Raw genomic sequence first — 12,459 nt, 5'->3', positions numbered from 1 at the left:
AGGTATACCTGGGTGCTTGTGAGATGTTCTGGCTTAATTCTAAGGGAACATGATTTCTAGGGGGAAAACCTAGGCTATTTCAAAAAAAAAAATTTTGAACAATCTAGGAAATTGGGAATTTGGCAAATTAATTTTTCTAGAATTTGAAAAATGATAAGTAAATCCAGAATTCTGAAAAATCTAAGAAATTGGAAATTTTGAAAATTATTTTTCCTAGAATTAAAAAAAACAAGACAACAAAATGAGACACCTACTCTACCCAACACATTCCTATTTGTCTTCTAAGTGCACTGAACTCAAGTTCAGGTAAGGGTTTTGTAAAGATGTCAGCTAGGTTTGATTTGGACTCAACGTGGTTGAGTGCAATTTCACCTTTAGCTACATGATCCCTTACAAAGTGGTGTTTTACCTCTATGTGTTTAGTCCTGGAGTGGTGAATAGGATTCTTGGTGAGATTAATTAAGCTGATATTATCAATAAAGATTTGTGTATGTTTATACTCTAGTTGATAGTCTTTTAACGTATGCATCATCCACAGCAGTTGAGATGCACATTCTCCTAGAGCTATGTATTCAGCTTCTGTGGTGGATAGAGCAACACAATGTTGCTTTCTGCTTGACCAACTTACCTACCACTTGTATTTTTTCTGTCTAACTTGCACCCGGCATAGTCTGAATCAGAATAGCCATAAAGGTCAAAGGTGCAAGTTCTTGGATACCAAAGTCCTACATTTAGAGTTCCTTTAATATACCTAAGTATTCTTTTAACGTATGATAGGTGTGACTCTTTTGCACAGGATTGGTATCTTGCGCACATACCTACTGCAAACAATATGTCGAGTCGACTTGCAGTTAGGTAGAGTAAGCTACCTATGGCACTCCTATAGTATTTTGGGTCAACTGGTTTTCCTTCAGGGTCAGAGTCAATGTTTATGTTGGTTGCCATTGGAGTATTTATAATTTTTAAATTTTCCATATAGAATTTTTTAATTAACTCTTTAGCATATTTAGTTTGATAAATGTAGATTCCATCTTTAGTTTGTTTAATTTGTAAGCCTAAGAAGAAATTAAGTTCTCCAACCATACTCATTTCAAATTCACTTTCCATTAATTTGACAAATTCTTTTAAGAATTTTGAATTAGTTGAGCCAAAGATTATGTCGTCAACATAGATTTGGGCTATAAAGATGTTTTTTCCTATAGTTTTCACGAACAAAGTCGGATCGATTTGTCCTTGGTTAAATTCTTTGGATATTAAGTAATTAGATAATCTTTCATACCATGCTCTAGGGGCTTGTTTTAGTCCATATAGTGCCTTTTTTAATTTAAATACGTGATTAGGGTAGTCTATGTCTTCAAACCCTGGAGGTTGGCTTACGTAGACTTCTTCCTTGATAAAACCATTTAAAAAGGCTGACTTAACGTTTATTTGGTACAATTTGAATCCTTTATTTGCTGCATAGGCTAATAACATCCTAATGGACTCGAGTCTAGCTACTGTAGCATATGTTTCATCATAGTCTAAGCCTTCGACTTGACTAAACCCTTTGGCTACTAACCTTGCTTTATTTCTTATTATATCACCGTGATCATCCAACTTGTTCCTAAAAACCCATTTGGTGTCTATTATTGATTTATCTATGGGTTTAGGTACAAGGTCCCAGACTTGGTTTCTCTCAAATTGGGCTAATTCTTCCTGTATTGCAATGATCCAGTCTGGATCAGGCAGGGCTTCTTCTATAGTTTTAGGTTCAATTTTAGAGATTAGGGCAATCTGACTAAGGTTTCTATAGGATGATCTAGTTCTAACTCCTAGGTTTGGGTCACCCAAAATTTGGTCAGGTGGGTGAGAGGTACTTACTCTAGTTGGTCTTATCTGTGAGTTAGAAACTGGTTCTTCTGACTCATTAAGATTAGGTTGGATTTCATCATCGTCTATAGCTCTTAGATTAATGTCAATATTTTCATTTATATAAGGTAAGATGTTTTCTTCATCAAATATTACATTAGTTGTTTCTTCAACTTTCGAGATATTTTGATTATATACTCTAAAGGCCCTACTGGTAGAGGAGTATCCTAAGAATATTCCTTGGTTAGATTTGGGTGTAAATTTTCCTAAATAATCTTCAGTATTTAAAATGTGAACTTTACACCCAAATACTTTTAGATAGTTTAGATTGAGAATTTTATTATAGTAGAGTTCATATGGTGTTTTATTGTGAAATTTATTAATTAAAATTCTGTTTTGAATATAATTTGCAGTATTTATCGCTTCAACCCAAAATTGATGATTTAAGTGATATTCGTTTAACATAGTCCTAGCTGCTTCTTGTAATGTTCTATTTTTACGTTCCACTAGTCCATTTTGTTGGGGGGTTCTAGGACATGAAAATTCATGTTGGTATCCATTTATTTTACAAAATTGGGTAAACCTATGATTTTCAAATTCCCCTCCGTGATCACTTCTTATTCTTTTAATTTTAGTATCTTTTTCATTTTCCGTTAAGTTGCAAAAATTACTAAATATTTCATAGGTTTCATCTTTTGTTTTTAGAAATTTTACCCAAGTGTACCTAGAGTAGTCATCAATTATTACTAAGCAATATTGGTTCTTGCTTAGTGATTTGGCTCCATGTGAATCAAATAGATCAAGGTGAAGGAGCTCAAGTATGGTGTTGGATCTTTCTAGGTTAGTTGACTTGTGGGTTGACTTGGTTTGTTTTCCTTTTTGACATGCATCACAGATTGAATTTTCAATAAATTTTAATTTGGGCGAACCTCTAACTAGACCATTTTGACTCATTTTTGAAATGAGTCTAGTGTGAGTGTGACCCAGCCTTCTGTGCCACAGTTGGGTTTCCTCTTGTTGTGTCAGGAGACACTTTATTGAGGATATTGATAAATCAATTGTGTAGATGTTATTTTTCCTAAGTCCTTTAAGTTTAATTTCTGGATTTTCAATATTTTTAACTAGACATCCAGATTTATCAAAATTAACTAGGTATCCGTTGTCACACAATTGACTTATACTTAGTAAATTAAAGTTAAAATTTTCAACCAATAAAACATTTCGAATAATGAAATCGGAACTAAGTTCAATATTACCTTTTCCGATTACTTTAAGTTTACCGTTGTTGCCGAATGCAACTGATCCTAGACTCTTGTACTTGAGTTTGGTAAACTTCAACTTATCTCCAGTCATATGTCTGGAGCATCCACTATCCAACATCCATTGATCTAATTCCTACACATGAAGTAGTTGAATTGGTTTCTTTTTAATGGATTTAAAGATAGCGTGATTGAAGCAGACTCCTTAGATTTTCTATTCTATTTGTATTTAGCAAACACTTATGTTTATTGAGTTTAAAAATAATTTTGAAATTTAAGTTTTTAAAATAATTTTGAAATTTAAGTTTTTAAAATAATTTTGAAATTTAAGTTTTTAAAACAATTTTGAAATTTAAGTTTTTAAAACAATTTTGAAATTTAAATTTTTTAAAATAATTTTGAAATTAAAATAATTTTGAAATTTAAGTTTTTAAAACGATTTTGAAATTTAAGTTTTTAAAACAATTTTGAAATTTAAGTTTTTAAAATAATTTTGAAATTAAAATAATTTTGAAATTTAAGTTTTTAAAACGATTTTGAAATTTAAGTTTTTAAAACAATTTTGAAATTTAAGTTTTTTAAACGATTTTGAAATTTAAGGTTTTTTTTTAAAACAATTTTGAAATTTAAGTTTTTAAAATAATTTTGAAATTTAAGTTTTTAAAACGATTTTGAAATTTAAGTTTTTAAAACGATTTTGAAATTTAAGTTTTTAAAACGATTTTGAAATTTAAGTTTTTAAAACAATTTTGAAATTTAAGATTTTAAAACAATTTTGAAATTAAAATAATTTTGAAATTTAAGTTTTTAAAATAATTAGTCATCTCACCCAATCTAGATTGTCAATCAGGGAATCCTATAATTGTTGTGAGATGAATTATTGTTGAATTTAAGAGTCTGGTTTAACTTTGTGTTAGATTCAGGTTTAGCTTTGGGTTCAACAAGTAAGCATTCTTTGGATAAACTTCTGGGCTATGGTGAGTCATACGGAGCTCATTAAAGTAACCATGCTTAGATGTGCCAGATATCAGGAATGGTATGATTTCAACATTTTTACTACAGCATATGATTTACTACATGCAACTTAATTTTTAATTATCTTATTTGAAGAAGAGTCACATAGATCATTATTTTTATCTACATGTTTTATAGGAATTTTCTCTAGATCCTGTGATTCATCCTCTAACTGCTCAGCCTGATCATGTTGAAAGAGCGCTTTCAACACGCTATCATGATGCAATGACCATACTCCAACCTCAGGGAAAGGAGCTTGATTTGCTCATTGTAATATTGCCTGATAATAATGGTTCTTTTTATGGTATGATGTCTTTCTTGCACTTGATCTTGTTCGACACAACTTGATATTTTTGCTTGTTGACAAATATCAATTGGTTAAACCTTTTAGCTTTAATTTTTTCCCTTTCCTTGTTCGCTTTATTATTATATGCCATAGTTATTACAGGTGATTAAAAGCAGATATGTGAGACTGGCCTTGGTTTAGTTTCATAATGTTGTTTGGCAAAGCATGTTTTCAGGATGAGTAAACAGTACCTTGCCAATGTTGGTCACTAGATCAATGGAAAGGTGAGTACGTGGAAGGTGGATATATTTTTCTTGTTCTGCTTTGTGTTACTAAGGTTTGATTCATAGGTTGGAGGAAGGGACACGGTTCTTGTCGATGCATTGTCAAGGCACATTCCTCTTGTTAGCGACCGACCAACTATAATATTTGGTGCTGACGTAACACATCCTCATCCCGGGGAAGATTTTAGCCCTTTTATCGCAATTGTAAGTAATTTTGTCAATTTTCATTTCTTAGTCTATGTATAGTTGCCTTGATGTATTCTTACTATCACATGCAATGTATTAATATTTCATTTAGACAAGAGATTGCTAGAATCAATATAAAATTTCTGTTAGCTTAATGTAAAGTTTGTTCTTTATATTCAAATTTAATTGCATGATTTATTATCCTTTCTCTTTTTTATCAAATACAATTACTTAAATGAGGGTTAGTTTACATTGTTTAAAGTTCAGACATATTTATATTGTAATGCTTCATAGTAGAATAAAAAACCTAACTAGTTGAGGGGATAATGACCTTGTTTTGAATATTTTTATCTTCTAATATATGTTTATATTTTGCAGGTTCTATTGACAAAGTTTCCTAGCGTGCCACCAACGTTCCAAGTACAGGGTGACCTTTCCCCTCAAGGTTGGCTTAACTTGCCTCCTCGTCTCCCTTCTCATTCTCATCCAAGCACCTTATCAAATCTTCGACACCAACTTCATATTGGAAAAGGTTGGTATGAAAAAAATAAGCAAGTGAGAAAGAGGAGTCCAATGAAATCCTTCAAGTTAAAAATTGTGATGGGACTTGGGTTGATAATAATTAAGTACAATCCTACATGGCATGAACCACCATTAAAAGTTTCTAGTCTTTTGGCTATTGTTCATTAGTTGTAAATAGAGTTTATTTGTTTATTTGTATTGGGATAAATTTTATTTGAATATGAGATATGTTTCTTCTTTTGTGATTGTAATTCTTGTATAACTAACATTTTGAATGATATTGATGTGGGGAATATTCTTTCTTGATTATGATTCTTTATTATATATTTAAATTGAAATATGATATATTAGTATTGAAAGATAATAATTTAAAAGACAACAGTTTTAAACCGTTATTGTTGTCTATTACCCTCAAAGACAACGGTTAAAAATCGTTCTCGTAGCCCCAAAAATGATTGTAACTGACAGTGTTACGTTATTAAAAATACTTTAAATAATAACGGTTTTAAACCGTTGTCTTTTCATTCAAAAACAACGATTTAAAACTATTGTAAAACTGTTGTCTTTTCATCAAAGACAACGGTTTAAAACCGTTCTCGTAATCCCCCTACTTTTAATAACACTGTCAATTACAGCGATTTTAAAGGGCCTACGACAATGATTTTTAACCGTTGTCTTTTAATGTCTTTGTTGTAGTACGGACATTATTTATTTCGACGCTATTAGCAACGAAATTAAATATTTTGTTGCCAATGATGAACTGATTTTTAAAATTTTATTATATAATTAGCGATGATGAATAAATTATTCATCTTTAATAGTGATCGGAGTAAGTGTCAGTAATTTCCAGAGTTACTTGATGAATGCCTCATGTTTATCCCGTCTCATCTTAGATTTTTTAGTTGACGTATTTAGTATTCGAATGATTAATGTTTTTGATCAATTTATTCCTATGGAAGTTTTTCATTGTACCATAATCTATCCAAATGATTCACTTTCTTAGATATATATATATTATTATGTATTGGAGGGAAAATATAATTCATGGCAGTTAAACTTTAAACCTGAAATTCTTAAGATCCGCATTTGAAGATCTAGTCGTAAGCCGCTGCACCTTAATCCCGGGGCACCGTTAGTTCCTTACAGTTGCACACAGCGTAATTAATCCGATGATTCCGACAGTTGCAGTCGTCGCCGATAAAATCAAGATCAACGTATCTGACAGAACAATTCACCTTCTCCGTGTCGGCCGAAACCGATAAAGAGATTACAATCCATGAACATAGAGTCCGCTTTGCATGATTGCATTGACTTGACCCCGAAAGATCTGCTTAAGCCACCACCCCAATTTAATAAACCTAGAAAGATACTCAAGTCGTAGGATTGGTGGATGCTCGTGCAGATAATTTATTACACGTTTGGGTACGTTTCTAGTGTTTATTGGTCGGAGCTCTTTTGTTTCGTAGGATTGGGTACGCTTGGTGCAAATTTGTGGTTGCTTCTTCCTTCCTTGTAATTTCCTGTCTCGTTGAGCTCCTATCACGCGCAAGCCTTGGCGGTCAAGGGAGTGCGTGCATTTAGGGTTGGTGGTAAGCGTTCTTCAGCACAGGGCCAGTAGCAAATATTGCAGCTTGCTGCTCGCTTTAGCTGCTGATTGTGTTCTTGTGAGTTCCAAACCTTGTTGAATTTGATGGATTGCCTTTGTTTTCCACCCCTTTTTTAAAGGTTTTATAGTAGTTGTCAGACTTGAGTCGGTTTAGGGTTCTCGTAAAGTTTGATTCTTGCAGAGAATGGAGTTGCGAGTACCATTATTCTTGGATGCCCTAGCTGGCATTTTTGTTCCTTGCTCGGTGATGGTGATGCTCTTAGGTCATGCTAGGATTAATGCCTTTGTCTGGATTGTCCGATTAGCTTAAGGCACAGGCATAATTTCTTTCAGTTTCAATTACAATTTCTTGGGTTGCAGGGGTTTTACTTATTTCTTCTCTCAATTTATTGCCTTTTAGCTGTCTACTTAAATTTTTGGTGGGAATTAAATATCTGTTTGTTTGGAAAAATTCTTTAGGTCAAAATTTGAATATCCTGTTTGTTTGTTTGTCTAGCTATTGACATGGACTGGATGCTTTGCCTTTTCTTTCATATGTGAATTGGGACTGAGGCTTTTGAGTCTTTTTTCTTCTTTTTTTTTTTTTGCTAGAAGCTTTTATTGAACAGCCTTTTGTGAAGGCGAGAGTAAACAAAGGTTGGCTTATCAATCAATTTCTTTCGGATCAAGCACACCCTTTTTAGGGGAAAAAGAATCCAATACGCTTAAGCATAGTGCTTAAATAGGTCGCTATAAGGATATTCTTTCCTGAATAAAACTTTTATTATTTTGGTTTTCCTGCTTCCTTACAGAGAAAAAAAGCCTTCTCACTCCCTATATTTATAAAAATTCATATATTGTAAAAGAATTTGGCTCTTAGTTGCTTAAATCTAATGAATTATGTTTTTTTTTTCTGGTCAGCTTAGAACTTCTTCTGGAGAAGAGCTTAGTTGTCTGAGAGTTGTGGTGTATTGGAATTGTTTGAATGGGAGGGGGAGAGTCTAGACATTACAGTTCTCATCACTACCCATACGATTCTGGGAACTCTGCAGATTACAGTCCTCATCACCGCCCATACGAATCTGGGAACTCTTCAGGTTACTCACCAAGGTACTCCACTATGTCTACAAGCTATGCACAGGCTGAAGCAACAAGCAGGGTGCAAAAGAGGTATTCAAGAATCAATGATGATTTCCAGACACTCAATCAGGTATATTTTAGCTAAAACAGAAATTGCTAACATTTTCCTGTTGTTCTATTCTAAATTGGTGTCGTCCTGTGTCTCTTTAAGTGGTGACGACTAATCCTTTGAATTGAATATCCCATATCTGGTGGTGCTATGATTGTTTTTGGATGCCTTTTTCTATTAGATGTCTGGAAATTAATAAAGCAACTTGCTTATGAAAGGAATGAGATTATCTAAAAAGAATTATTGTTCATTCACTATCTTCAGATTTAGCATTCTCTTGTTACTTTAATTCATAGCTCTTGAACAATCATAATATATGGATTATATTGTAGGGAGGTAACAAGATGATTCCTCTTTTATTGATGCAATAACATGAGTCATCTTGTATAGAGGTGATAATGATGGTAAATAACTTGAAAAAAAATATATAGATGCTTTCGTATCATGGTGAAATAGGAAAATATTGGAATTAGATTGAAAAATAATCGAAGATAAAACTCCCATCAAATTGGAGGTTTGCATCGGACATTGGTTGTTAGACATCATGTCTCCTGATTACTAAAGTAGGATTAGATAGCACACATGTCACAGGATGAGCTAGATAGACTTTGAGATGAAAAGAAATCTTTAGTGTGTCTATAGATTTCAGAGGACCATCTAATGACAAATCATATCGATCCTTATCTTATGAGATTCTACATTATCTTACAAGATGACTAGATGACTATAAAGACAATCATCAGATGATGCGGTTGATATTCTTACCATTTTAGTTTTTAGTGCTAGTATCAGCTTATTGAGCACTGACAGGTTTTACTTTTGTGTAATTGTTCTTTCTATTTGCTTTACTTTCTTGAGAAACAATATATCCTAATTTAAGAACCATTTAGAGTTCGTGGCATATAATAATTTTGGTTCCACTATTTTACTCATTTTATCGAATGCCCATGTTATATTTTCCTACTAGTTTAAACAGTGAATGTTTTTCTAGGTCACTGATGCCCTTGCAGAAGCAGGCCTTGAATCTTCAAATTTGATTGTGGGAATTGACTTTACAAAGAGCAATGAGTGGACAGGTTCTGACTTACAAGCCTATATTTTTCCTTTGAATTCTTTTTTAACGATGAACGTTAGCTGTTTCCTACTTCTGAATTGCATATAAAATAGATGAAAATTTCAAACATATGTATAGAAAGGTTCAATCATCAACTTAAATTTTGTTGAGCTATTTAATGAATGTTGACTACAGATTACAGAATGTTAGTATAAAACTTGCCAATTTTCAAGCCTTTAGATTTCCACTTTTCATGTTCTTATGTTTTTCTTAAGAAACCGTATCTTACTAAGTATATTAAGATTCAGATTGACAGCCTGGTGAATGTTGTTAGGTAAAGTTTCTTTCAAACGCCGATGTTTGCATGACATTGGGAGTGACCCAAATCCCTACCAACAAGCAATATCTATTATTGGAAGGACACTCTCTGCTTTTGATGAAGATAATCTGATTCCTTGCTATGGATTTGGCGACGGTTAGTATACTTCTTTGTAAAGGAATTAATTTATTGGCATTCTGTAGATTAACATAGTATTTGAAAGCAATCCAGATACTACACTATCTGGAAAAATTTTAGATGCTAATGCATTTTCTGTCTCATTGTGCAGCATCTACTCATGATCAGGAAATATTCGGCTTTTATCCAGATAACCGACCATGTGAAGGATTTGGAGAAGCACTGGAGCGGTACAAGGAGCTGGTGCCAAATCTCCGCCTAGCTGGTATGTGGTTGTATCGTGCTTCTTTTGCTTCTTTGAAGTTGATATCAGTTCTATATTGGCTGTGTTGACTAGCGTGTTCAATTTTCATTCAGGGCCAACATCCTTCGCTCCAATTATTGAAACAGCCATAGGCATTGTCGACAACTCTGGTGGGCAGTACCATGTTCTACTCATTATTGCTGATGGACAGGTCAGCTAATGATTTTGCAGCATCGTATCATCCCATAGCCTTGTCTACCTTCCGACTTCATGTTCTTGTCCTAATATTTTCTTTCAAGTTAGTCATGATGAGTTAACTTACTTATTTGGCTATCGTTGATAATGCGTTTAGGTAACAAGAAGTGTTGACACACAAAATGGGCAACTAAGTCCACAAGAGAGAAATACTATAAACGCAATAGTTAAAGCTAGGTAAGTACTGCCAACTGAGGTTCCACAATGCTCAGGACGCTTCATCTTGTCGTTCTATTAAAAAATAAAACTATTCTGACTATGTTTTTGTCACTTCCAGTGATTTTCCATTGTCAATAGTTCTGGTTGGAGTCGGTGATGGTCCATGGGATATGATGCATGAGTTTGATGACAACATACCTTCCCGGGCATTTGATAATTTCCAGGTTGCAAGATGAACCTAAATGACGTTTCTTATATCTTTCTACATGTATATGATTTATTGCCTACTTTTGTTGTTTCGTATTCAGTTTGTGAATTTTACGGAGATAATGTCTAGAAACATTCCTGCGAGTCGAAAGGAGACAGAATTTGCACTTGCAGCACTGATGGAGATCCCTTCACAGTATAAGGCAACAATAGACCTTCAACTTTTGGGGTACTCAATCATATTCCTCTATTCTTATTAATATTCAATGAAAAGTGTGGCTCATTTTATTAGTATGCTATGTTTTTTTCAGTCGACGAAAAGGGATACCTGAAAGGGTTTGTCTACCTCCACCAACTAGGAACCGTTATTCAAGGTCAAGCAGTTTCGAGCAAGGACCTGCATTCACCAGAAATAGCAGCTTTGAGCAAGGACCTGCATACACCAGAACTCCCAGCATCTTGGAGCAAGGATCTGGAATCACTAGAAGTCCACAAGCTATCTCGTCTGAAAGACTTATAGAGGAGAAGCTGGTATGAATGGCTCTAGTTTTCTAAATTTGTCTGCATTTCAGTAAATGCTTGGCCGCGATGAAAATTCCACGACAAACAAAATAAAGATCTAAATAGAATCATATTGAAATATGTCATTTACTATTTTATGTCTCATCTAAGAACTACCATACCTTTTCTCATAAACTTGTATATTTGTGCATTGATAACAATTACCTCTATTACCTAACCTTTGCTTTGTCTAGGTCTTACCTATTCATAATTTTCATTACCGTTAGTTTTGTTTACGATAGATACTCCATCTTTGATCAATGTTCCTTGTACTTACGATGTAGGGAAATTACTTCAATGAAACTCTTGATAATCCACAGCTAAATTTTCATATTTTGACACTCTCATAAGCAGGTGCAGTCCTTCAGTGAAACTCTAGCCAATCCACAGCCAAATTTCTTATCTCGGCACTCTCATAAGGAGGCACAGGGCATCAATAAAAAGTATTTGTTTTGTCAAATTTCGCTTGCATTTTACTTGCCTGGGACCTATATCGCAATTGAAAAGTAAAAGATATAAAGTCGACATAGGTTTCATGAATTCAAATAGATTTTCGATCTTTTTTGCTGTCAATACTACGGAGTCAAATTCAAATGGAGACGTTATATTGCGCGAATAATGATAAGCAGGGAAGCATCTGGGAGACGAGCACATAATTTTAGCCTTGTGAGCCAAACTTCCATCAAATGTTGTCTTTATCAGAAGAAAAATTAACTGAACTCATGAATGAATTTTTCTGTCTTTATTCTTTTAATTTACTCAACCAGAAAGCCAGTGTTGGGGCTTTTAAACTCATCTATTTGATCATGGTTTGTATTAGCTTGTGTTTGTTGATTTTGTACAAATGCTAATTTTCGTCCCATGGAATTATTTGTTTACAGACCTGCCCAGTTTGCCTTTGGAAACAAAAGGATCTTGCTTTTGGATGTGGCCATCAGGTAATTGAATACCATGTGTAGCTATTTGATCAATTGATCGGTTAAACGACAAGTAATTATCTTCTTCTACAGACATGTTACGACTGCGGAAAAGAGTTGCAGCGTTGCCCTTTATGCCAGGATAATATTACAACTAGGATAAAGCTCTACTAATCCCTGAACAAAAATGCATTGCACTCGCAAAGATCTTGTAGGTCTGTCTCTTCTTGCATTTCTGAATCTGTGTGGATCACTTCTTGATATTTCAATAAGGTTGCACTCTTTTCGTAGTGTAACATTGCTGATTGTTGCTTTATATTTTTCTTGTGAATTTTATTGAAGTTGTATATTTAGTCTCATTCGAAGAGAACTAGTGGCTATGCCATTAGTGAATTTGTTTACCGATTTGAATTTAAGGTGGCATTTGGTTTA

At 33.7% G+C, this 12,459-nt stretch overlaps 1 protein-coding gene across 2 annotated transcripts; it reads left to right on the top strand.

The window, feature by feature from the left end:
- Window positions 1-6,900: 6,900 nt before the first annotated feature.
- On the top strand, window positions 6,901-12,459 carry LOC122026907 (E3 ubiquitin-protein ligase RGLG2-like). Of its 2 annotated transcripts, none has more exons than XM_042585638.1 (12): window positions 6,901-7,063; window positions 7,911-8,194; window positions 9,165-9,249; window positions 9,562-9,702; window positions 9,836-9,949; window positions 10,042-10,139; window positions 10,281-10,360; window positions 10,461-10,566; window positions 10,651-10,778; window positions 10,861-11,080; window positions 11,992-12,048; window positions 12,121-12,459. In XM_042585638.1, the coding sequence occupies exons 2-12, from the start codon at window positions 7,970-7,972 to the stop codon at window positions 12,199-12,201; spliced, it is 1,335 nt and encodes a 444-aa protein (XP_042441572.1). In that variant the 5' UTR covers window positions 6,901-7,063; window positions 7,911-7,969; the 3' UTR covers window positions 12,202-12,459. The 2 variants fall into 2 exon arrangements, with proteins under 2 accessions (XP_042441572.1, XP_042441571.1); XM_042585637.1 differs by having other exon boundaries at window positions 6,902-7,063; window positions 7,906-8,194.

This window comes from Zingiber officinale, chromosome 10A, assembly GCF_018446385.1.
Source record: "Zingiber officinale cultivar Zhangliang chromosome 10A, Zo_v1.1, whole genome shotgun sequence".
Classification (NCBI taxonomy): domain Eukaryota; kingdom Viridiplantae; phylum Streptophyta; class Magnoliopsida; order Zingiberales; family Zingiberaceae; genus Zingiber; species Zingiber officinale.
The sequence above is the reverse complement of the archived record's forward strand: the minus strand, read 5'-3'. Positions and strand labels throughout refer to the sequence as shown.